The 26,906-nt window shown below is 35.1% G+C and overlaps 1 protein-coding gene across 1 annotated transcript; it reads left to right on the forward strand.

The window, feature by feature from the left end:
• The first annotated feature begins 624 nt into the window (after window positions 1-624).
• Window positions 625-26,768, forward strand: LOC149082804 (uncharacterized). Its single transcript, XM_089235966.1, has 3 exons — window positions 625-857; window positions 6,469-7,001; window positions 24,961-26,768. Exons 2-3 carry the CDS (start codon window positions 6,478-6,480, stop codon window positions 25,817-25,819), a joined length of 1,383 nt encoding a protein of 460 aa, XP_089092092.1. The 5' UTR covers window positions 625-857; window positions 6,469-6,477; the 3' UTR covers window positions 25,820-26,768.
• Window positions 26,769-26,906: the final 138 nt, after the last annotated feature.

Consider the following 26,906-nt stretch of genomic DNA (forward strand, 5'->3'; position numbering starts at 1 on the left):
GTCATTTTTGAAAAATTGACTCCAGGGGTCATGACACCCTTATATGATATATATCAAAACTTATGTCCCGAAGTTTAATCCCAGCTGCCAAAAGAAGTTACCAAATCGGTATAATATGAAGTCAAGTCTACAAAAACCATTATAATAACTTATTTAATAACTTTATAATTTTGGTGGGATATGCAGTCATTTTAACATAAATGAGGCAAATAATATCAAAAAATAAATAATTTATTACATGAATAAACTAATCGAATTATTGAAATATTTTCATCATTTTCAATAAAAAAAATTACAGATCCTTTCTCCCAGTTCTTCCGCCTTCACTTTCTCAAGAACGTATCCATCGACCAAACTCTTCTTTTTTTTTTTCTTATAGTCCATCATCAAAGGATCGTTGAGGAGATTCCCAAGCAAAGCATGACCAAAAAAAACTTTTTCCGCATCGTCCAATAATGGGGACTCCACCTGTGGTAAAAGGAAAAAAAAAAAAAAAGCACGTGGCTACAAGGGATGCAACAAAACCTCCCGAGAAGAGAAAAACCTGTGTTCAAAAAAAAAAAAGAAATAAGAAAAGAAATAGAGCCCGTTCCATAAGATGGCGCTCTCCTGAGTTGTTTCTTCAAATAAGGTTGACAGCCGAAAAGATTTAGGTCAAAACTCGTCCAAGTATTTAAAAGGTGTCCTTCTTTCCTATCCTCTCAGATACACAACATACTAACGTTCTGCTCTAATCTCACTCTAACAGGATAAAGCTTGTTATTATCACTGTTTTTTTTTTCTTTGTTCGATCTCATCGCATTTTTGATATATGTTTTAATTTTCCTTGTTATGTGTAGTTCCAACGGAAAATATCGGTAAGTCCATCAAGTTTCATTATTCACTCTGATAGAACTTATAATTTAATATGTTTTTTTAAACCGATAGAGAAGTTCACATGCACATTTTCTCGAATAAACTTTGAAGTACAAATTTTCTAAACGAATTTCATTGAATTTTTCGAATTTAACAAGAGTCTTGTAATTTAATTGACGACTTTTAAAGGATTCATATTCCTGATATGAATTTTTTTTTTTGGCATGTTGAAAAACTTTTCTCCATTTAAATGATATCAGGTTTTTCTTATATGATTTCTTCTTGAATTTTAGGAATAATATAATTTTTTATTGCAATGTATTGAGTTTTGTTTTAATTATTTGTGAGAGTAGTCGTATAAATTGTATTTTAAATTAAAATGCAGGTTTAGAGTGTGCGGTTTCCTACCGGTGTGATGAGAGAGAGAGAGGTATAACCTAAATTTAAACTACCACTAAATTTTTTGACGGACTACTGAAGTTTATTAGAATTTCCAATTAATTATTTCATGATAGAACAGTTATGAACCACGATCCAGTTATATAAACATCAGTTTAACCTACTGTAGGAGTTAAATATCTTCAAAATAGTTTTTACTATTTTTAATAACTAATCAAAAGTTTAAATTGACAAAATATAAAACTGAACTTAGGGACTTCTGCTTGAACGCCGACGATATATAACTTGTAAAATACGTGTACACATTATTTTAAATGTACAGCAGGATATTGGCAATATATAAGATCAAATGTAAGATCGATGTGAGAATATAAAGTTTGAAAACCACTGAAATGAATCTCTATTTTGAAAAAGAAAATTTTCAGAGAATTCATAAGAGGAAAACGTGAAAATAATCATTTACCGCAGTCCATACCGAAAAACTCGTTTCATATGAAATATTTTTATGGAGAAAAAATTTTGAATGTATGTAAATTACCGAAACGATAACGAAAACTTTTGCGGTGAAACGTTTATTTAGTAAAAATATTCCTTGTACCCTATTTCTTATATAGAAAATCCACTGTATAGTACGTGGAAAAGTATCAGCTCATTAAAATGCAAATTAAAAGGATTCGCACTCATATCATTTATCATTAGTATCAGTTCTTCGTATTTCGTGTAAATGAAAACAATTCAAATATTGCTCTTTTGATCAAAAATTAATTTTATCACTTAAACTTGCGTAAACTAAGTTTTTCTTTTCAACTGCAGTGCTTATTCCGAGAAAAAATATGGGTCGAAAAATAATAATTAATTATAAATCCCTATTAAAGTGATAGATACCAAGTTTCATAGATTTGTATATGATGTCACTTATGTGTATGGTAGGAAAAAATTAATAGACAAGCTTTAAAATTAGTCAAGGACATTCTTTCTATCCGGACCCATATACGAGTGAAATATTCTCTAAATTTATTTACAGCTCAGGTTATTACGAATCAAAGAAAACTAAACTGCATAATTGTGAAAATATGTCATCTATCTACAACTAGATATATATACAGTAATTCCTCATACATTTTATTTCATTCTTTTATCTCAACGAGAAGAATAGTATATTCGAGCATACTAACATGATTGACTACTTTCGATCGCCGGTGATTATTGATTTGAAACTTGATAACGAACGCATAGATCATGGATCACGAAGAGAAAAATACAAAAATATCATCTTTCGATTTCTATCAGCTTGACGATTCCTTTTCAGTAGCGATAATCTGCAACGATATTGTTTTCACAGTAACTGCTTATCATCATAATCACTAGGAATCATCTTCTTTTGAAATTTTTTTTTTCTTTTGTATCGCTTTGTGCCGAGGATTGAGACATTACGTATTCAATTTTCTCCAATCAATTGGATTTTTTTTTCTACTATTTTCTGACCTATCGAACACTATTATATGGGGAAAAAAATGAAAACGCATCCCCATTATCAGATGAAAGAACTCTCAATAGCATTATTCGTATTGATAACGTGTTCGTGTTCTAGTCATCGAATAGCGTTATATACAATGTTATTGTCTGGATAATTTTTTCAATCTTTTTCGTGCTACTTTGATTCCAATACCTATAGGAGAAAATAATACAGAAAGTTATTATTCCATATTGGCAGTGCCCATAAAATAGAGATATAAATTACAAATAAAAATGCAAAATTTGAATATTTAAAAAAAATATAATATATACATATAATTTGAATATAATTCCCATAAAATCAAATAATATTTATTATTTTTAATTATCTGTCATCAGCGAGTTCTTTTTATGATGTCTCAATTGCGCACAATGCGTAATTTCAACTCAAAATTCGAATAAGAAAACTGAAATTTTTAAAATATTTTAAGATGGAATATATATATTTTCCCATTTGGTATTCAACTAAAATATCATTTCAATTTCTGGTAAAAAAAGAAAAATTTTTAAATTGATTACTTGGGTTGAAAGAATTTAGTTTCGATTTCTTAAGCAATTCCTAATTCAAAAAAGTGAACGAAAAATCAATGGAGTTCTAGCAAATAATGTATTTTTATTACCAAAAATTATTTCGGAACTGCATCACATGTTTTCGGACTTGTATGGAACCTCTTTCGTTGCTCCCTGAAAACGGCACCCATAAGCACCGAAGCAACTGTGAGGGATAAAAGATTCATTGCTATATTTTTTAGTGATACGATTTTCTTGTAATTTTTTATTTATATCTTTGCTTTGATTGTTTTTGTCGTTTTTAAACCAATTCATTTTATAAATATAATTTTACACTCCATATATTTTTAAAAATGCATTATTATTTTATTCAAAAATTTTCCCTGAAATTTATTAAATTTTTCAAAGTGCAGGTTAATCATAAATGAAAATGACCAGATTTTAAAAATTCATATTTGCAAAACTATTACACATTATGTAATCTGGAGGGAGGCAAACTACGGCTCGCCACAAATTTCAAAATAATAGTATAGAATGACAATGTGAAACTGCGAAATGTATGTAATGAAATTGCTTAGAGATTTGATATCTGTCGTGTTAAGAAAAGTTCAGACATCGAATATTTATAAATTAAAAAAAAACTTGAAATATTCTTCTTGATTTTCATGTATCACTGATTTATAATATGCGTAATAGTTTTGAAAATATAAACTTTCAAAATCCAATCAATCATTCTTATTTATGCTAGCCTGTGTATTTACCAGCATAAGTTTGAGAGTTTTACAGTTAATAAAGATAATTCTGGTTAATGAAATAAAATATTTCAATTTTTATCCTAGAGTTCATAATAAGCCTATAGGCCAGAGTTTTTCAACATTTTGTGCAGTTGCAGCTGCTCAAAAATCAGCTCATGACCTTCTTGGGTTTCCTAGTTGTGGACATGTGCCTCTCTGTGCTCTATTCCTATAAAAAATAGTATACTTAAAAAAACAATGACCAAACATACTTGTATATTTCAGGTATTTTTAATGTTCTTTCTTTGTATATACTTCTCAGTAGACATGTTTGATCAAGGTCATTTCACACTTGTTAAAAAAAATGACGAAAGAAACAAACAGAAACTATCTTTCCTTTCTGTTTTCGTACATTTTACTTCGTGTGAATGCGTTTCATACAAGCATATCCATGATGATGAGTTTTGACGGGAATCTCTATAAAAGAAGCAACATTTGTGCATGACTTGAGATATGGAACAACACCTTCGCGAAGGAAATTGCTGTTCTTTCTTTACTCACCTTTTCTTATTTTTTTTCATTTCGTAATTTTTTTTTCTCTTTTTATAATAAGACTTAATCTTTCAGACGTCCCTATAGGGCAATAATAATAAGGAGAAGAACGTTATTAAGTAAGGTTATTTTTGCTCCGATCACCCACATACGAAAGACGATTCGGTAAATCTTCGATCGGTTCGGATCGACGAGCCAAGGAATCTCATTTTCTATTTAGATCTTTCGGCATCTTTTATGTTGTAATGCGTTTAAAAAACAGATTAGTACGGGCTTGTTTTTACGGCTCATCTTGATGAAAAATATTGCGTATCTGCATATATTTACGAGTTACGTTGATCTATTTTTTTTTTTTTTTTAAACCATGATCTTTTTCACCATTTCGCCATGAAATTTACTGCTAGTTCCGTATTCGAAACTTAGTTCCGGTCACTGAGACGAGAATGTGAGAAACGTATCTCGAGTGCAAGCTTCGTGAGTCACGACTAATTACTTTTTGATTCATCTATGAGTTGTCCTGAAATGACGGTTTTTTTCAAACAAATATCAGAAAAACGCCATGCGTTGGAAAAATAATTCTGACAGCAGATATGTGATACGGCCCACTAAATTGTCAGCACAAAATCCAACTGCTGTATAATTACCATGCAGCATTGAGAGAATCACGTGAGATTTTGGTTTATGCAGGCATGGTGGAAAGCCACTTATCGTAGCGCCGGAATTGCCAATTTCCTACAGGAAAGTTTTGATAATCGCGTCCTTGCTGAGAGCCAATAGGATTAGGGTATTCTAAAGAAACGACTAGTGAAGATCAAATGAAGGAGAAACATGACACAGGTGAATAAACGGCCCACAGTGAACTATGAAGGAAAAATAACACATTTGTGAATGAATATGTATAATATTCAAGTGATATATGGTGGGGAAAATTGTGGCTACATATAAAATCAAGTAGAATTACCCGTAGTACTTCTACAAGAGTGAGGCTGGCTTGAATCTAGCCCGGGAGTCCTGATATCTACCCTATTTCTGAAATTTTTTAACACTGTAAATTTACTCAGAAATCAATTTAATAAATTAAAAGAAGCCTTAGTGCTAGAGAGAGGGTTGGTTTTGACTGAGGAACCACAGAAATAAGATATGGTCTGAAGGGGTTTCCTGGACCGGTTTACAAATAGTTTACAAACGCTGCTCTGAACACCCCTTAGACAGTTCCGTCTTAACGCATTTTCCCACCTGTGCACGTCCCATGGGGCCTTAAGATGAGGAGATCTGGTTAAGATATTCGAAATTAAGCATGTGAACTGGTAGACAGGCGTTTCTAGTCAGATACTGCGCCTTAGAAAAATCAATTCTCCTGGGGGTCAATGATGCTCGCAAAACGGCCCTACCCCCTAGAAAAAGAATAGAATAGTCACCTTGTTTGCCTGATTTTATTTCTTAAGGTTTCTTTCTTTGGTAAAACTTGAAGGATGCTTTGTACCAAAAAAGAAACAAATCGCAAACACTTATGAAACTTGAAAAATTATCATTTCTCAATACGTGTAGCCATTCCAGTTGCCAATTTACACAAAATGCCAACTCCGTTCTGTGATAGCATGTTATTACGCCTGATGGTTTTTGTTAGTGTTCCGACATAATTTTCATTATACATTAATAGCAAATTTTCGGAGACAACACCATCTATCAAAGAGAATTTGTACTAACGATAGGACGGCCACGAATTTTGTGTACTTTCCCATTAATACGTTGCCAGAATTACTTTCTCGTTTTGAAGCGTTGTTTTACAGTGTTTTTTAAATGCTGCCAATTCTTTTAGGAACACCCTGTATATTCGATGTGTATATGTAGTTTATAGATGATATAAATGACAGTTTGAATTGAAATATTTCTCAATTTGCAGGACAAGAGCATGAAGAGGTTTTTCTCAATCTTGTCCGTTGCCTTTATGGCGATGGCAGCGGAAGGGACGAACTATCACCACAGGGAACCCATCATCAAAGTGGTCCACAAAGAAGTTCCAGTATTTCATAAAATCGCCGTGCCGAAGCCCTACCCGGTACCGAAGTATATCCCGATACCGAAAGCCGTACACGTGCCACATCCCGTGCCGGTTCCTTTCAAGGTCCCGGTCGTGAAAACCATTCCGAAGATCGTAAACGTCCCGAAAGCTATACCCGTGCCGAAGATCGTACCGGTACCGAAAGCGGTACCCATCGGTGTTCCTTTCCCGGTGCTGAAGACTGAACCGGTGCCTATCTACAAACCCGTGCCAGTACCAAAACCCGTACCAGTACCGATACCGGTTAAAGTGCCTAAGTACATCCCTGTGCCGGTGCACAAAGTCATCAAAGTACCAAAGCCTTTCCATTACCCCGTCAAAGTACCTGTGTACAAGCAAATCATCGTCAAGAAGAAGATTGAAGTACCCGTGCCGTAAGTAGCATTTTTTTTGTTTTTGATATTTTTATTCAAGTGTAAAATGCTTTATGTGCATTGAACAGTGGCCATTATTGCATTTCAACTATCCATGACAAGGACGGCTCCAAACAACCTCCTCTTCCCTTCGGGACCTTTTTTGGTTCCCCTTGTCTACGTTTCCTTCGTCGAGAAAGGTTTTTTCGCCCTTCCAACTCGGATTTCTATTTCTCCTAGAGCGTTGCGCCGTGCGGCCGCATGGGTCGCACAGCCCAATAGCCACCCCTGATTCCCGCACATGTTATACGTCCACTGTGAGAACGAGAATATACATTTTGTGAAACGGTACTCAATCCTCTCACTCGGCAAACACGTGTATTTTCTAAATCCGATATTTCTCAGTGAAACATTTTCATATCTTCCCTTACTTTGCAACCGCAGAAAATATAAAAGTGTCTTCATAAGCAAAAGGTATATCATTTTACAGGGGAATTAGTGATTTCCGTTATGCCGGTTAAAGAAGTAATACACTTAATTTTATTCCTAACTATTAATACTTAAATTATTTAAGGTTTCTGAAAATTTTTTTAAGAAAATTCAAAATTCTAATAAAGCTGAGAATCTGTTGTAAAAATTATTACAGTATTTTTTGGTTTATCCGCTGACGCTCTAACGTTTTTAAAACGTAAGTTTTGGGACAAGTGATGCTTACGTCAATCAATATTAACTAGCATAGTTTCCTACGTGTAATCCGCAGATGCAGATTTCGCTACTTTCAAAAAAATTTTTATTGCATAACTCTCAGCCACATCTGCGTATAATCCAGAATGCAAATATCTTTCATCAATAATGAAATATTAAAGAATGGAAAAGGTAATGTTATAGTGATGATTTTGTGGGAGGGGCGAGGGATGATATGATATTTGATTCGTATTTAGAAAGTTACACAAGGTGTTCTGTTAATGGACCAACAAACTCAGAGGGTTGTTAGTGGGCATCAAGAGGAACAAAAATTGCAATGAACGTGGTGTCGCAAACCACGTTTTAGAGGGTGAAAATCGCGAAAAACGCATGCATGCTCTGAGTCCACAGGAGACGAAAGGTCGATGTCAGTTTATCGCTCTGACGTAAGCAGCGTCATGCGAAATGACGCTGTACTGATGGATAGGATCACTCGCTGCGGACGACGTAAATTGGCACTATTGTGGTGGTAAGCATACCTGGTATCTTCGAGCGCGTCCGGGAGTTGTTTTTACGTCGTTGTAGACTGCAATTACGTCAGTGGCCGTCACTTCCAACAAATCTTGTAATAATTAATCAAATCTTGTAATAATTAATCAAATAAGTCTTTTTGGAGTTGTTATTGCACCTTTTGTCGTTCCAGCGTAACATCAAAACCCTCATGCGATTTTCACCCTCTCAACTTGGTTTGCGAAACCATGTTCCATTGCAATTTTTTTTCCTCTTTATATCTACTAACAATCCTCTGAGTTTGTCGGTTCATTAACAGAATACCCCGTATATATTTTTACAAACTTATTTTCCTTAATATTCATTTCCATTCCGACCTGTTAGAAAAAGCTACAGGTAATACTGCGGCATATAACCCATACTAAGAGATTCTTAGCGTTTTTAACCCTTTATACCCGACAATATAAAAAGTGGAACAATAAGAAAGTATAATAAGTTAAAATAAAAGTATACACATGTAATAATAGTAATAATAATAAATAGTTATCTAGTAAATTATTTGGTAGGCCATTTTAATTCTAATTAAAATATAAAAAAATGTTTTGAAGCAATTAGTTAGTTCAAAACAAATTATCTAATCTGGTACTTTAAATACCATCAGGATATAAAGGGTAAAAATGTGCAAATTCATAGATTATACTCAAGAAAATACGGTATATGTTGTAATTTCTAGAGAGAACAAGCTACTTGACTTTCACGTATTTAAACGCCGAGGCATGCGGATTTTCATATATATGTATATGTATGAGATAAAAATTTCTTAGGATATCTTCTCAAAAGTCCGCTTGGAACTTTATGGAAAATTATGAATAGTCATACTATCAAAAAAGAAGCATTTTTGCCTTCGAAGTGACTAATCTCAGATTTTATCAGGATATTTTTCTCGGTTGCGGCGCTCCATCAGATGTTATCACGCAATTTTTCGCAAGTGCAGCGATTACCATAATGCGAAGTTTCTACAGGAAATTGTGATTATTAAATTTCGTTTCAACTATGCAGAATTCATTTCGATCATTTAGCAAGCATTTTCCAACAAATATTTACATACTACTACACAGTAATTATAAGAAGGTTGATTTTTGTATCCAGTAGAGCTGCGGCACCAAAGTTCGATAATTGTTTTTAGACTGCGGTGCTCGCGATAAAAATACGATATTTAGAATACTTCAGTCTTTTGTTATGGATTGGTAATAAATTTATATGATAAAAATAATAAATTCTTTAAAAAAGAAAAGACTAAAAACACTGGATAAATCATATTTATTTATAGCCATATGATTGGCAGATTGGCCGTTATATCTTGAGTAGTTGAAAAGCTCAGTTATAACACATTGAATAATACAAAAAAAAGAAAAATGTTCAGAATTAGCGCAGAACGATGAGACGTGCTCAGAGAGCATCATTAAGTGTGTAAGCGTCCATCAAGACTCAGCTGTTGATGATGATGTACTCTAACAAAACGAGTCAAGATCAAGCAAGTCTCGTATGTAGTTAGTGGTAGGATGAGTTCTTCTTTTCTTGAGAAGCTTACCAGATCTTATGACCTCTTTGCTTTTAAATGCAAGGGAAAAAAGTTGGTCAGACAGCTGCAAGAAGTGGAACGGCTCAAGCAAAGAAAAATGTCTTCAAAGATGCGAGTGAGAGAGAGAGAGAGACGAAAATTGGAAAACGCTATTAATAAAGCTGGAAAACAAAATAGAAATAGAGAAATTTTCGTCCATAGTTTTACGTATGTTTTTGTACGTGATTCAATATATGTACTTGTCTGAGATCGATAAGAATATAAATAGAACAAAACACAAAAAAGGGAAAGACCAGAAATAGTCTCTTAAAAAAAAATTCAGTGAAAACTATTGAGGCATGGAATCAATGAATCATGTGTTTTTTGTTAACATTTCATCAATATGTTTTCTTTCCTCGACCTAAAAAGAATGATTTTCTTGAGATCATTTTAAGAAAATATGAGTCTCCCATTTTGAAACGTACCCTTTTCATTTCGTCTTTTTGCTCATTTATTTCATGTTGATGATTAGCGAAAATAGAGCTGTATCCATGATGTGAAAATGACCGACTGAATGGAAATTTTTTAATTATATCATAAGAATGATACATAGGTATTTTCTAGAATTGATAAGTGGAATCTCCTATGTATTAATGAATTATAGGCAGCTGTAAAATACTCGTGTTATAAGAATAATGAACAGCTTTTACTGATAATGTAATTGAGTTATTTCGAATAAAACATTCGAGAGAAAAAAAAATTAAGATGAAAAATATGTTCATATTTAAAATAATGAACAATCAAGATAAATAGAAATACAAAATTAAAATGTGTTTGTTATAAAGTATAAATTTAGAATATAATTATAATATATCAAAACATAAAAATTTTGATTAATTATATAAATTGGAAAAGATAGAAATATGATAAAAGAGCAGGAAATTAGAAGAAATCGAAATTAAAAGTCAAATAAGAAATAAATAAATTAAAATACTAATTAAATCTGAAGAAGTGAAAATTTGAAGTAAAATTATAAAATTGGAAGAATCAAAAATTTGAAACGAAATTATAAAAGTTTAAAATTTTGTAGGTAGAAAATAGAATTTTTTCAAAAGATAATGTAAAATGTGTGTGTGAATGAAATATAGAAATTCTCTCTCTCTCTAAATGTTTTAAAGTAGGAAGAAATGAAAATTGAATATTAAATTACATAATTAGAAAGATTAAAAATTGTAAATGAAATTTGGAAGAAATGTAAATTTAATAATATAAATTGGAATAAATGGAAATGTAAAATAATATAAAGTAGAAGAAATACAAATTTAAAATAATGTAAACTCGAAGGAATGGAAATTTAAAATAACATACAGTATGGATAATTTTTATATATAGTAGAAAAAAATTGAAATTTGATATAAAATTACTAGAAATATGAATTTAAGTTTGGAATGTAAAAGTGAAATAATATATATGGGCTTTCACGGTTGATTTGAAAATTGATTTAGGGATAAAAAAAAATACTTTTGTTCCAGAGAAGTTTTTATTTCTAAACGTTTTCTCCACATCTGCGACAGCATCTCCAATGGAAACAGACACGTAGTCGAACATCGCTCATATCTTAACAGCTTAAAATATAGACACACACACTTACAAACCATATAAGTACTGAATTCCTCTTTCGAGAGCCCAATATGAAAAGAAATGCGAACTGATAAAATACATTTTAATCCAATAATACGTGGTGTGATTTATAACGGTGTGTAATCCTTGGTTGACATTAATCCATATTCATATTCAAAATGTACATCATATTTTGATGCATAGAAATATCTTTCCATTTCTTTGCGGTCCAGATAAAACTTTCGAATGAGCCAAATTGATCCACACAGGCCCGTAATTTGTGCACCAACGTTCGAACGGCCGACATTTCTCTCGTCTCCACTGAAGATGTTATGCTGATAACAAAATTCCTCTGCGGCAGATCTCTTTATCTCGCGACAAAAAATGTCTCGATTATACCATGTTAATATCACCAATTTGTCCAAATCAGAGAACTATTCCAAAATTCATGAAGAAGACATGCTTCAAGGTAAAAACAAATCACATCCGTATTCAACTCTTTTGCCTCGGAATTGTTCTGAAATATTTGTTTAAATAACAGAGACGAAACACGAAAATTATGTAAATTATACAAAACGAGTTATTTGAATGTCGATCAGACCGTGACGTTAGAACATAACTTGAACAATTCTTCGCTCGTTGAACATCAAAAGTTTATAATGTATATGTAAAAAAAATTGTTAAACCTAAGATTAAGGTCGGCATATCCGCATAAAGAACAAAATCTGAAATACATAAATCTCGTGTAAATTCTTAGAAAAAAAATCTAAATTTATGCATTTCAAAAAAATATTAAAAAATATAGAGTTTTAAGTAGGTAAATACGTAGTTTTATATTCATATTATATGCGCTAAAGGAATGCTTATTTCTCATTAACATAACTGGAATCTAAATGAATATCCTGATTTCGGAAAAATCATATGAAATTATTAATTTTGTTACAAGACGTATAAATATTGCATTTTAAATGCATTTTTATATCGTGTATGCAGTATAATTTTTAATAAATGGTTTTAAAACATTTTAATGATTTTCATATCATCATTGTCAATGGAACATCAGTCCTAAGACTGGTTCGCCCCCATGTTGAGCTGCCACCACTCATTTCTGTCTTGGGCTTTGTTCTTTACATGAAAGTATACATATATGAAAGTATGTAAATATACGTATATGACGTAGATAGTTTTAATTTAAAACAATATCATCGTATTTGGTGTCATTTTAATATTTGTATTTTAAATGTTCGAGGTGTTTTAAAATAATTATAGTATTTCAATTTTTTTTTTTTTTTTTTGTAATTATATTACTCTACATTTATGTTATGCGCATTCGGTGCTCACTGAATTACGACCATCTCTCCCAACTGCAGTGAATAGCTGCAGGGTCATTTTAACAGCATCGTAGGCCCCCGGGAAAAGTGGTTCTGAGGCTCCCTACCTGGTTAGGAATAACAGCCTACCAATTCACAAACTTATTCTCGAAGATTTTATCTCAGATCTTGTTATTGTGGAGGCCCCTTACGCTCATGAGGTTCCGTGTCCTGCCTGGGTGGACCCATGCGTCAAGACGGGTCTGGATGACTGCAGCTGCGGCCTAGGCTCTAGGTTATTTGGCTACTCAAGTTGCTGGCAGCCGTTCCAGAATAAGCATATAGCTGATAGTTAGTACACGTAAAAATGTGAGTCGATAAGGAATTGGCGTCAGTCCAAAGAAGGACATGATTGCGGGTTCTCAACACAGGTTTCATCACTAACCAATATTCACGTCTCCACATCCTTGCGCGGAGCTCTTAAGCTCGGATTTTCGGCAGACCACTCATATCCACATTCTCCGGTAAATTTATAGTGTAAAAACATTAAAAATATACAGGGTAGATGATACTCAGAGATCCAGACCGGAACTTTGTCAACCTTCTCTTTGTGGAGGCTATGACTAAGCAGCATTTTCTACTACTTAATTGTATATGCACCTCGTAAGCATTTCTCTGAGGAACTTTCAATGAATGGCACGTTGGGATGAGTTTTGTATGTATTCTGTACCCCCCCCCCTAACATGAAATTGGTTTCTGAATAATGTCTGTACGATGTCTAATTAGCGCTGCCATCAGTCTTTCGAATTCTGAAGCAAACAGCTTTGCAGTTTATTTTTGCCTGTTCCTATTATGCGTGTAGTTTTGAATGTTTCAGGCCTGATTGCTCTCTGTGAGGAGACTTTTTAATTGCAGCATTCGCTGGGTACTTCCGTCCTTGTGTGGTGATACACAAACTTGTAAATGAATGGTACAGTCACGCAGAGATGCAGAACTGCAAAGGCGCACGGAAGATGGCAGAAAACACGGCTCATATGACATGACAAACCAAAATTATAGCAACACGATAGCGGAATCTCAATGTCCACACCAGCTCGATGGTACGCAGGATGCTTCGTGCAAAGATTGAACAACAGACTGAAGGAAATACACTGAAGTGCCAAAAGTCATAGGAAACTTTTTAATATCGTGTGGGACCTCTTTTTACCCGGCGAAGTGCAGCAATATTAAGAGGTATCCCATGGCTATTGGCACTTCAGTGTAATTGGCCAGTGGATTTTAACCAGGGGTTCGTGGAAAGGTTTCAGAAGTTTCGTGAGGTTGAGTGCGAAAAAAAATTAATTTATTGTTCTTACATTATTATATGCTGAACATAAAATAAAAGGTTAAGAACCCCCTATAATACACAGAACTCAGACGGTTGCAATCTGAAGAAGAGGTTGGACGCTCGGGGTTAAAAGCTGATCGGAGGATTCAGCTGATAATGCTTTTTCTACGGTGGTTCCTGTGACAATATTCATAATTTTAATTCGTTTAAGGGTTGAACCAACGAAGCCGCAAATCAGTGAACACTCGGTGTATTGGTGTACTTTGTAGCGTCCTTTCTATACCTTTATTATGCAGATAAGCTTCACTAGTAGCCTCATGAAACTAACATGGTTTCCATCGATCATTTCTGAGAAATAAGAGTATATTGGAAACGTCCCAATTGCACTACCATAATGTAACATTTCTAAAAGAGATTAAAAAAACCATATTAATAACCAGTCTGAGTTGTCGTCCTCAATGTCGTTAACGAGTTAAATAGCGTCTCGACGTGTCTGCAGTCTAATTACTATTATCATAATATTATCATTTTATGTCATCCGCGAAATGTTACTTATTAACTGATTAAGAAGGTATAGCGTATATGCAAAAAAAGAGAACTTATATATAATAACAAGAAAGTTTCAAAAAGAGTTTTCTTTACTTCAGTAAACAAAAATAAAAAGGAACAAGGCTATCGATTATTTCTGCTTCATCTTTTAGGTATTGATGTCACGATGGTGATGATTCCCAGAAATTGTCGTTATGAGGCATCAGATTATTAAAAGCATGTCAGATGATGTCATCGATAAATAATATCTCGGTTTTACCTCAAAGATCTAATATAAGATATTCGGTGACACCAAATAGTCATTAAGAAACAATCGCTCTTATTTGATTGATAATTTCGGATACCGTGAATTGGTGGTTATTGAGTACATTGATGGCTAATGATACTCATACGAATCGCGTTAATTTTAGATTGAAACTTTGTATAAATGATAAATGGCTCTACGGTTCCGGGTTAGACTCTAGTTATATGCTATGTCTTCTTTCTACTTTCGGATCAGAACTCTGAACTGACCACAAGCATCATTTGGTCCCATTATAGGCAGAGGATTTCAGAATAGATAGGTTTCCAACTGATGATTCGTGGGGTTACGTTCACTGAGCGACCGTGCTCTGAGCGATTAAGGAAAAAACGTGCTTTGTGTGACCAAGATAGATATCGTCACGCTCTGAGCGACCAAACCCTTTCCTAGGGTGAGTTGTTTTGTAGGTAGGTAGATAGAACCACTCATAACCCCGGACTGATGCAAAGCAACTTACTTCCGTTACCTCAAAAGAGGCCGGATTGTGTCGGAAAAATTAGCAAAGATTAATGGTAGTGGCCCCCCTTGCTCGCAAGTATCGAATTACTCGCGTCGTTCTCCCTATGGAGACAGCCATCAAGTCTATGTACCGTACAAGTCATTAGACTAAAATGTATAGCTGAGCCCAATGACCAGGGAGAAAAATTGCACGTGCACGTAAGGGCTGGAGACCGCAGCTTGGGATTTCAAAAGAAGTGAGAAGACTTGTGGGGCAAGAAAGAAGATGAGTTTAGCATGTTGAGGTGAAAGATTCAAATGATCTAAATACACAATGCATGCAAAATATACACAACGCCTCCACTGTGGCGGGAAACGAGGAAACAAAGCCTCCGTCCACAGAGTTGTTTTGTATAAAACATTCCAGATTTTGCAATAACAATCCCTATTTCCGAAAAAAGATTTGATGAATATGAAGTATATCACATCTAATACACAAAACCGAACATCGTATTATCTAATTATTTTGTTTCTTTCAAAAAAAATTTATATGAAATATAATGTTGTCAAAAACCAGACATATCGATTTCTTTGCTTCCAAAACAAGCTGAACTCGACGAGGACGGAATTCAGAAAAAGTGCTTGAAGAGGAAAAAAATTAAGTATATTTCAAAAAAAATATTGGTAAGTCACCAACGAAAAAGGCAAATATACGAAAAATACAACCCCCCCCCCCCTAATGCATTTCGACACACAATGGATGCTGTCTTCAGATGAAAAAAAAATTAACCAATAATCACCCACTTGGGTTGGATAACAAATCTTAACTCTCGTGCTCGGCGGAAAAAATATACGTCTGTTCATTTCAAACGTCGTGGTCAGAATGAAACTGCGAGCTTGCATGTAAGACTAATGCAGCGTCCTGATTGGATGCTACCCGACTGGTCTATTCGAATTTTGTTAGAATTCCCGCTCGTAATGAATCTAAGCCATGGTATTGCGTTCGGTGGTGTTAATTTATTGTCGTTTACTAGTGTATTTTTAAAGGCCCGAATAATATGTTCCTTTTCATAGAAATCTAAATCAGCTGTGGACTTTTTGAAAAACTCTCGCTTCCTGAAATTTAAATCTGTGGCCTTCCGACCAACAGTGACTGTTGAGGATCCAACCCAAGCGGGATCCTCGATCAGCGTGTGATTAGTGGTTAAAAATATTTTTTTTTTCCTCTGAAGACGACACTTATGACAACCTGGTTCAGTAAAATCTCTATCGTGCGGCCTACCTGGAAGTGGGGTTTAGCAGATTTATAGAGAGATAGGCTACTACTTAACCGTACATGCACATCATAAACATCCTTCTTGGGGATTTCTACCAATCGGTACAGGTCGGAACATGTGTGTTCTGCAATGTGTGTCTCTAACGCATTTATATTTTCAGAATAAAGCGTGTTTCACGTTCTAGTGGCGCTGCCATCTGCCTTCCATATTTCAAAGTTAAAATAGCAAACGTGGAATTTTCGTGTTTACGTGAATAGAGATAGACTTAAACCAGTACAAAAACCAATTACGGGAGAATTGCTGGGTGCTTTTTAGGCAAATATTGCATAAATAAATATGATTTTAAAATTAACCGGATACAGTCAGCCCCCGCTTAATCGGATATCAACGATTCCAGAGCACACAATATCCGATTATGAGGGAAACAATTCAATTGTCATTTTACAAGGTTAGAATAAAAACTGATGAAAGACCAAGATTGGTGAAGATTCTCGAATAAATCAGACATCAAAAATGAAATGAAAATTATATTCAATTATAATGATCAATGATCACGGTACCTAAGATTTTTACTTTTCATTAGGAGAGTTAGCGTCCCCTATTGGCTCAACATAGAACAAAAGTAAAATTATATATTTTAAACAAAATACATGAATTATAATGTAATAATATACATGAAAAATGTAATAAAATACGTATATATATATAAAAATTAAATAAGTCAAATATATATATAAAAATTATATATTTCATTAGTTTAATAAAAAAAATTGTGCATAGTGGTTGATGTGTATTAGCAGTTGACGTGTGAAGCGTAATATTCGATTAAGCGGGGCAAAAGTCATTGAAATTGTCATATTAAGCGGGGAACATTGTCTCTATGGAAGAAATTTTGGTGCTGGAGGATTTTGTCCGTTTAAGCGGGGCGGGCCGTGTATCACCAGTGAAGAAATTATGTTTATTGCCTGGTACACCAAATGAATGACTATACATAAGCGGTCCTCAACACGTAGCACTCTTGCAGCATGTCACCTATAACACTTTTCTTTAGTGATAGGAATGACGAACAAATTCCGAAGTAGTTGTTTTTGACTGACCACTAAGTATGGACATTTGTGAGGGCAGTCATCGTGAAAACCTCCCCCACTCATTTAAAGAGTCTCGCTACAGAGAGCAACAGGCCTACAACGGTACAATTATTCAATCATTGCACTCTACTCATAGTTAGAAAAAATGGTGATAGATGGCAGCATTACACAAAACAAACATTACACAATAACAAACTTCACCTTAGGTTCGCAACTTGTGCACGCACATTCCAACGCGTACCAATTCGTTAGAAATTCCAAAGAGGAATGTGGACGGGGTGCATGTGTGGTTTACTAGTAGTAGTAGTAGTAGTGAGAAACAAACACATGTGCTTCAAGACACTTAAATGTTAGGAATCACTATCATCGACGTAAGCTCCTGTTTGGCGTGGTGGTGAGATACTCGTCTGCCACCCACCGTGAATGTTGCTTTCATGGGCCCAGGTTCAAACCCGAAGGAGAATATAGATATTTTCCCTAACGAGCTTAAGGGGTCATCGATAGATGGCGCCTTCGCCTTCATTTCTACCCCATCTCATTCTTTCTTTATAACGTGGCCTCGCCTATTCCCAAGGGATCACCATGATCCGTCCAGGGAATATAATGACAGTAAATTGCAATATAGCGATATGGCCAAAGTTAGCGTTTAGTGAAAAATATCAGTACTATACACGCATAGAGTAGTAAAATTGTTAAGGGTTGATTTTAGAGAAAGATCTGATTTAAAGAAGGTTGGTTAAAGAGAGGTTCAACTGTATTTGAGAAATATTCACGTTTGGATTCCATTGTGCCGTCTTGTAACCATCAAGGGTTCCTCACGCGATAAAACACTAGACCTCTGATCTGAAGAACAAATCTTCGAAAACAAGAATAAGAAAGTGCCAGTTTTTCTCTCCCATAAAGAATTATCGATTTGATCTTCCAATCGTTGGCCTATTTCGCTTTTTGCTTTGCTTTCTATATTCAGCTTCAAAATATAGAATAAGAGCAGCAAGAAAAAGAAAGGCAAGCACACACAAACCACCCATCTACTCATGTATAATGTTCGGTTGAATGAAATTCACGTTTTCAAACACAAGGAGAAAAAAAAAAGTACAGATCCTTATATTTTTGAACTTTACCGCTCTAGTCACGCCTATGCTACAAATCACAGGGCCCTTGAATTACCGAGGCCTTAAAGAATTCGTGAGCTACGCCGCCCGGTGAGAGAAAATAAAAAGAAAAAAAGTCTTTTCTTTTCTCTCTCCGTAGAGCAATTTTTTAGTGCATCGAACACAATATGATTAATGGAAAACAAAACAAGAGAGACGGCCATCATTTTTGTCTCGGTGGAATATAAAAAAAAACATAGTTTTTGGAGAGGTCCATGTGCTGTTCAAATCATGTTAATACATCGATTTCATTTTTTTTTTTCTTTGTTCGGCTCGTACATGCACGAGTCCTTTTTGTTCTAGTATTCTAATTTTATGCCACTCTTGTTTTTAAGTTTCTTGTATTGTCTTCGATGTTATTTTGAGTGACCGTAGTTCGAATGATCTACTTTTGTTTTTGTTTTCCTGTTGCGATCTGAATACTAATTATTCGTACGTACGCGCGTACGTGTAGTTCTGAGCATTCTTCGGATCGTTCTAGACTATAGACACTTTCAATGCTCTGCTCGCGAGCACCACGGAGCCTACTGAAGACCCAAAAACGTTCGATTACTAAAAGTGATTTTGTACTCATAGGGACTCGTGGACACTACGATTAAACACCTCTCCAAGGAATGAAATTACATTTTAATTTGAGTGTGCGGGAAAGATGTTATACGAGTGCTTTTCATTTATTGATGGGGTTATAGATGATGCTCGAGACTTGGAAAATGTTAAAGACCCATCCTTTACAGTATAGGCTCATTGATATGCGTTTCCATACGAGAATAAATTTCTTTGGTTGTCCAGTATTAAGCTAAAACGCTTTCGCACTTCTGTATTCAATTCATTCTTGAAAACTTCATCATTCTTGACTGGTAATTTCACTGATAGAAAACAGTGAACATGAATATTTTAATCGTGACGGGACTGGACCAACCAACTTGTCACAAGTATGACAAGTACAATATCCAGCTGATATTGTGCTTGTCACCTGATTGGTAGGAAGAGTATGTATGTCATCAATTGCATTAGTCAGTTATCTGATCATATTTCTCACGGTTAGTTAATCCTTGAAAATTAGGCATCAATGAAAATGGTAGGCCATCTGAGATGTCGGTTGTTGCAACTGATTGAAGACTAGAACCGGATTCCATCGCTAAAAATTTTCATCATTTTAAAAAATTAATTTTTTTATAATTTATTCTTTTAGAATATGCTCATTTTTTATTAATTTTCCAATCAATATTTCCTCTTAATGAAATTCAAATCACTTTTTTTTAATAATTTTTCTCCCTGAATATCGATATTAAATTATAGTATTTTCGAGTAGAAAGAGTCAGTACGATAGAATTTAATTTTTATCCCTTAAAATATTTTCTCGTACCAACAGAAGTGCACGCAATCCTTGCAAAGAAACACTAATCTAGGCATATCTAACGTATATAGTCGGCACATCTACAAATATATCTAAATAATCTCACCGAGTGTTTTACGAAAAGTGTACTACAGGAATATAGAATACTAAAATTTTCAAAAGATAGTAGAAAAAGATGGAAATTTTCAACTTCTGGTATAGCAGACCTACCTCCGTAAAATAATAATTAGGGAAATATAAAAATTTTTAAAAAAATTATACGACCCCCCAAGTCAAAAGAAAAAGATGTCGATTGGTAAAATGTGTGCCTCTCTTGATTGTAACGGCAGAAATTATCCCATAGAATTCGAATTAAACAAAACTATCGAGTAAAATTCAATATTTTTGCCATTTCTCAAGTGCTAAAATATCCGAGTCTCAAAAATTTCAAGAAATTGAAAAAACGCGAGAAGTTACAAAAAAAATCAGAAGTTTTTCAACCATAGAGATCTTAATAAATTATCTTTCGATTGTTATTTGGGTGAATTTCCCTAGTTATATAATTGAGAGAAGGTCGCGAATTTCGCATAGAATATTTTTCATTTTACAACCCTCTAAGATTTTTTCCTTGTACCAACAGATGTACACGCACTCTTGTTGAAGAACCACTGATCTTGGAACCGATCGTCGTGCTAGAAATGTTTCTAATAATCTCTCTACCGGGTGTTTCAAAGAAAGTGTCCGAAAGGAATAAAAGTTCTAGAACTGGTTCTAATTGAAGTAAAATTTTAAAAATATCTGAAAAAGAGGGAAATCTGACTGCGAGAAAACCGAGGTGATCTCCGTAAAATAGTAATAAACAGTGATATATGTAAAAGATTTCTAAACTAAAAAATAGAATTAACCTATTTCTGTTGTACAGAAAGAAATTAACCCGTAAGTTTTTTGAATGAAAATTCTTTGAGATTATCTAATCTATCGAAATTATTTATTCTTGCCACTTTTCACGCGTACTGAAATAACATAGAAAATTTCACGACATCGATAAAACATGAAAAATACAGGATTATATAACAGAAGATATCTTAATGAATTTTCTTTCAAATATTACTGAATAATTTTTTTTCAGTTGTAATTTAGAGAAACTTATGTTACCAAGAAGGCCGTAAAACATTTTTAATTTTTAAAATTCGTTTGATTACTTATCAGTTTATGGGAGTGAACTATCAAAGCTCAGTTCTATTTTTTCTGATATTTATCCCATTTTGTTTCATTTTTATAACCACAACTATATAATTTTTATTCATTTAGGACACTCTTAGTGGAACATCCTACGTAATCTTTATACTTGTATATATCTATTTATCTCTATGTATAAACTAATTAAAGATGTGAGTCTTCGAGTCAAACAGCAGGGAAAATATCAAATTATAGTGATACTTCGGCTAACAAACACCGCTTATGAATTTTCCGGCTAACGAAGACTTTTTCGTAATTTTTCTGCTTCTTCTAGTTAATACAGATTCAGCTAACGAATATTTCCGATGTTATGAATACACGCACTAACATAAAATATCCACGTCGTGAGCTGAATTTTCGCACCAATAATCATCAGAATTACTGTCACTTGAGCCCCATTAACTCATGTTCACCTCATAAAATCTTTCTAGATGTACCTACATTTCTGTTTCTGAAGTTTTTTGAATCATTTCATTTGAAATGAAAGATCCAGCTAACAGAAAATGCATCGAAAAAAAAAGAGCCAAAGTTTTCATAGCGTGTTTTCTTTCACTGTAAGAAGACTAAGCATCAAACTGGACAATCTAGATAGTCTAGAAATCATCTCTACATGTATCAGACACAGAAATGAGCGCTGAGCAAAACACCAACTTCAGTAGACTAAGTTGGTGTAAGTTGTGTACAATAGTGTAAAATAAAAAGATCATCTTTCATCTTCCTGTGGATTCTCATTTATCCGATTTTGAAGCTTTTCATTTTAGCTTTCAATCAGTTTTTGCCTTTCTTATAGCGTTCCATGTTGTTTTAAAAAACTTATCCCTAAATTTTGGGCCGAACCTGGAACGAATCAAACGATTTTCTATAGAAGACAACGGGAAATCACGTTTCGACTTGATTGCTTAACGTGATTCCAGAACGAATCATCTTCTTTAGCCGAGGTACCATTGTAATTTCCGACGATGAATCACAACCTTTACACGTTAAGTCGATAAAGCGTTTAACAGTCCTAGATTATGTCAAGTGTAGAATCGGAATCAGATAATTACAGAATTCTAAATTTCAAAAAATTAGTTTCACAGATTACTTGAACTGAAAATGTTTTCCTACGAACCTCATTCAGACAACTTCCATCATGTAATTTTTTTTATCCTAATATATAGAAGCAAAAACGAAGACATTGAATAAACAAAATGCAAATATTTAGCCGAAAAACTAGTAATCATTATGGTAGGAATCCATATTAAAATAGATATTTGTTATGATCTCTTCTCTACCTCACTAATTCTGTTCCCTTTTCAATGGCATAATGAGTAAGTACATAATATATACCTACTACTATATTTCCTTTGATAATAAGCGCGCGCGCTCGTACGCGATCTGAATAAAAAGACTGGCGTGTCCTCCTTCCACTTTTTAAGGTTGTGGCAGGGTTGGTTCAACTCTGACTCTGACCTTGTCCTTCAAAAAGAAGAGAATACCTTGATGAAGCCCTTGGTGACACACTTCTTTCGCATGTTTTTCCTCTGTGTGTGTGTGTGTGTGTCAGATTCCTGCTGAGCCTCAAAGGAAAGGTGCCACTTGATATCTTACAGAAACGAGGGAGAAGCTACTACTAGTTTAGGATCAGTTTCGCATTAAGTATTCAACAAAAGTTGTTTCATGCTGCACGACCACGCGCTTTGCTTTGCTAGTTCCGTTACGAACGACCCCGCACGTTAAAAGGAACAAAAACATTATCTAAGACATCAACAGATAAAGAGGGAAATAGCAATTATGACATAAACCAGTGATTTGAATCAACGATATGTTTGCCCACGTTGATCTTGGCTTCATCATGTGCACAAGAATTCTTTGAACATTGTAATCAGAAAACAGTCTTAAGCTGACAATGAAATCTCGGTTTAATGGTAAAAATTCGATCCAACAATAAGAATTCAGTGCAATGATACTAAATTCAGTCTAACAATGAAAATTCGGTGTAGCAATGAAAATCCGATGTAACAATGAAAATCCGCTGTAACCATGAAAATCCGCTGTAACAATAAAAATCCAATTTAACAATAAAAACTCAGTTGTTAAAACTACACAAAATTCAGTCCAACAAAAAAAAATCATTGTGAAAATTAAAATTCAGGGTCACAATCAAAATTCAGAGTAGCAATGAAAACTCAATGCAAAAATGAAAACTAAGTTCAAAAAAAAGAAGATTTTTGAATTGAATTCAAAATTCAATACAACAGCGAAGAGAGTCTAAGAGTGAAAACCCAGTTCGACAATGCAAAATTCAGTTCAACAATGATAAGTGGGTATGACAACAAAAACTCAGTTTAACAGTACGGAATTCAGTATAGCAATGGGAATTCAGGATAATAATGGCAACCTCATTTTCATAATGAAAGCTTAGTATAACAATACAAAATGGCAACTAATAATGGCAACTGATAATAAAAACTTGATCTAACAATATAAAATTCAGTTCAAAAATGAAAATGAATCTAACAATAAAGCTCTGTTTAACAATACAAAATTTAATTTGACAATGAAAACTCAGCTAAATTAAGTGCGGCAATAGAAATTCACTGTAACAATGAAAGTTCAGCGTATCAATCAAAACTTAATGCAGCAATGAAAACCCAATGTATTTATGAAAATTCAGTTGGATAATGTAAACTTTGTAGAATGCTGCAAAATAAAATGTATAACAATGATAACTCAGTCTAACAATATAGAATTACACTGTATGGACACTATACTCGTTGATACTCTCCCCATTGATTGGCAGTGAAGACAAACGTATTCATAATCAAAGGATTTGAAAAAATTTGCATCTGAAAAAAATATAAAACTGATCTGACCAAATTTAGCATACATACGAAACAGGGGCCGACATGAACGATAGGCTACTTTAAAAGTTCGCCAGAGCTGGGCAAACGCCCAAACTGGGAAAAAAATCTTTTGGGCATTAATGGTTCGTGGGCCGCAACAATGACTTTCAGAATGTTTACTTTGAGTTAACGTGGTTCGCAAACAATGCGTTTCAAACATGCTCATCCCTTTACAATGGTTTGTCATTTCTTTAATGCTTCCAGTAGGCCAATATTGAGAAAACCCGTGCAGCGAAATAAAAATCGCTTCACGGCCACTGAAATGAATTTTCGTCGATTGTCAATAAGGGACCCATTTACCAATTTTAGAACATACATTGCCAGACTGCAACTGGGGGAGCTGTAGGGTTTGGTGCCCCGGCACCGGACTGGAGGGGAGCGCCGAATTCAACCTTGGAATGTTTCTTCTACATTACATGAGGGTGCAAAAATGTGTACTTGCCCGTACATTCCGATGAGAATTTCAACATGTAAAATTTAAAAGGGAAAGTCACACGGGCTATTACGTTAGATTTTACTGAAGGTCTAGATTTTTGTCCGCGTTTAGTGTACGTCGGTAACATCTAGGAGAAAAGGAGAAAATTTCCATGTGTGGTCATTGTGTTTTTAATTTTATTTGTTTGTTTGTTTTGGTTTTATTCATGTACACACTCCGTGAACATTACGTGGTATTTACTCTTTCTTTTTCCCCCATCTCATTTCAGGGTTTACATCAAGAAGCCATCTTACGGCGGCCAGAGTGGCGAAGGATGGACAGATGACGGTGGCCACGGTGGAGGTTATGGCGGTGGAGGAGGAGGCGGCGGAGGAGGTTACGGTGGTGGAGGAGGAAGCGGAGGAGGTTACGGTGGTGGAGGAGGAGGCGGAGGAGGTTACGGTGGTGGAGGTGGATACGGCGGTGGCAAAGGATCTAGTGGTGGATTCCAAGGCTGGGAATCTAACAGCCAAACATCGGGTGGTGCTGGCGACTATGGTAGTGACTCCGGTGGCCACGATTCCTATGGAGCAGGTGGAGACCAAGGCGGCTGGGAAGATGGCGGGGGCGGCGCTGGTGGAGGATACAGTCAAGGTGGAGAAAAAGGTGATGACGGAGGATGGAATGGTGGTTATGGAGGCGGAGGAGGAGGAGGAGGTGGAGGCGGCGGATACGGAGGTGGCGCCGGTGGTGGTTACGGCGGCGGTGCAGGAGGTGGATACGGCGGTGGAGGTGGTTACAGCGTAGGAGCTTCCAGCGGTGGATATGGCGGACTGGCTTCCAGCGGGGGATACGGCGGCGGAGCTTCTAGCGGTGGATATGGAGGCGGAGGTTCCAGCGGCGGATACGGCGGTGGCACTGGAATCGGATACGGCGGGGGCGGTGGATACGGCATCCAGAGCGGGTACGGTGATGCCGGAGGTGCAGGTGACCATGGTGCCTGGGAGAGCTCTTACATTAGTTCCGGCAAAGGAGGCAATATTGGAAGCGCAGTCTGGCCATCATCAAGCTTAGGAAACTCCAAAGGTGGCGGATGGCCTAGCAGTGGATTTTCTGCCAGTAACTATAAGGGAAGTGGTTACGCATGAGATTGAAGTTTGAGTGTAAGTAGTCTTATATAAAACCAAGAGCTGATTCCACATATTTTATCGAAGAGAAAATTTCAAGAAAGATTAATTGATTGACGTTATGTTCTTCAGCGAAGACTGGTGCGTAAAATTAGTGGATGAAGAAAAAGTTACAAGTTATATCCCAAAGAGGCATTCCGGACAATTCTGATTCTTTTCATCGCAATCCAAATATTTCACTGAGAAAAATCGATAAAATAAAATTACTTATATCAAGATATCGCCAATGGAATCGCATAGATACAAAAACGACCGTGTCGGTCCCGACGCTATTCCGCTCGTTAATCCAGAAGAACCAAAGTCTTAGACATCACTTGTAGTTACATGTTTGAGGATTCAAACTCATTCACCTAAAGAGAAAAGCCGAAAGTCTTCCATAGCAATATCGGTATGATCCCTGGACGAACATATCGTGTCAAACAAGCGGGGAAATCCAGCTAATGTGATTTTTCTACTCCATTGGCAAGAGCTGATGGACGTTACGAATAGCCTCTCGAATTCGATTTACGTGAAATTGCGTCCATAAAAATTGTTTCCTTATCGAGTTTTCAACGAATCAAAATCTATCACGGAATTGACTTTTATTTCCCTTCTCTTACTGCTGGCAGTCTCCTGTTGTGTCCTGTGTTTACTACATTTTTTACGTGTCCGTTTGTGATGTTATATTTCCCCTCAAGTAGAGTTTGGTGTATATTTAATTTGATTTTGAAATCTTTCTTGATCCGAGAAGGTAATATTCCCTGGTCAAGATTTTTTTTGCCAATTTATGTTTCTAACTTTCGTTTTTTTTATTCATTCCTTTTTTTTTTCCTTCTCACGTCTGTGTATGACAGTGTCTTTTTTTAGTTTTGATGTACATTGGAAAATTTGAATATTTTTCCGTGCGATACAATAAAGTACTGCAAAACAACGTTTGTGAGAATCACTCTTTTTGTGCATAACTATAAAAACAGTGTTACACAACTCTCTCTCTCTCTCTCTCTCTCTCTCTCTCAAAGTTTATACTAAACTTTACTTCTGTTGACACTGTATATGGAGGAAGTTTAAC

This window comes from Pholcus phalangioides, unplaced genomic scaffold (genome assembly GCF_987345545.1).
Source record: "Pholcus phalangioides strain wild (caught in Gottingen) unplaced genomic scaffold, Ppha-v1.0 ptg000009l_1, whole genome shotgun sequence".
Lineage (NCBI taxonomy): Eukaryota > Metazoa > Arthropoda > Arachnida > Araneae > Pholcidae > Pholcus > Pholcus phalangioides.

Coding starts and splice junctions, on each gene's coding strand:
- LOC149082804 (XM_089235966.1), top strand. CDS start 6,478: ATGAAGAGGTTTTTCTCAATCTTGTCCGTTGCCTTTATGGCGATGGCA. Junction 7,002..24,960: donor AAGATTGAAGTACCCGTGCC/GTAAGTAGCATT, acceptor ATCTCATTTCAG/GGTTTACATCAAGAAGCCAT.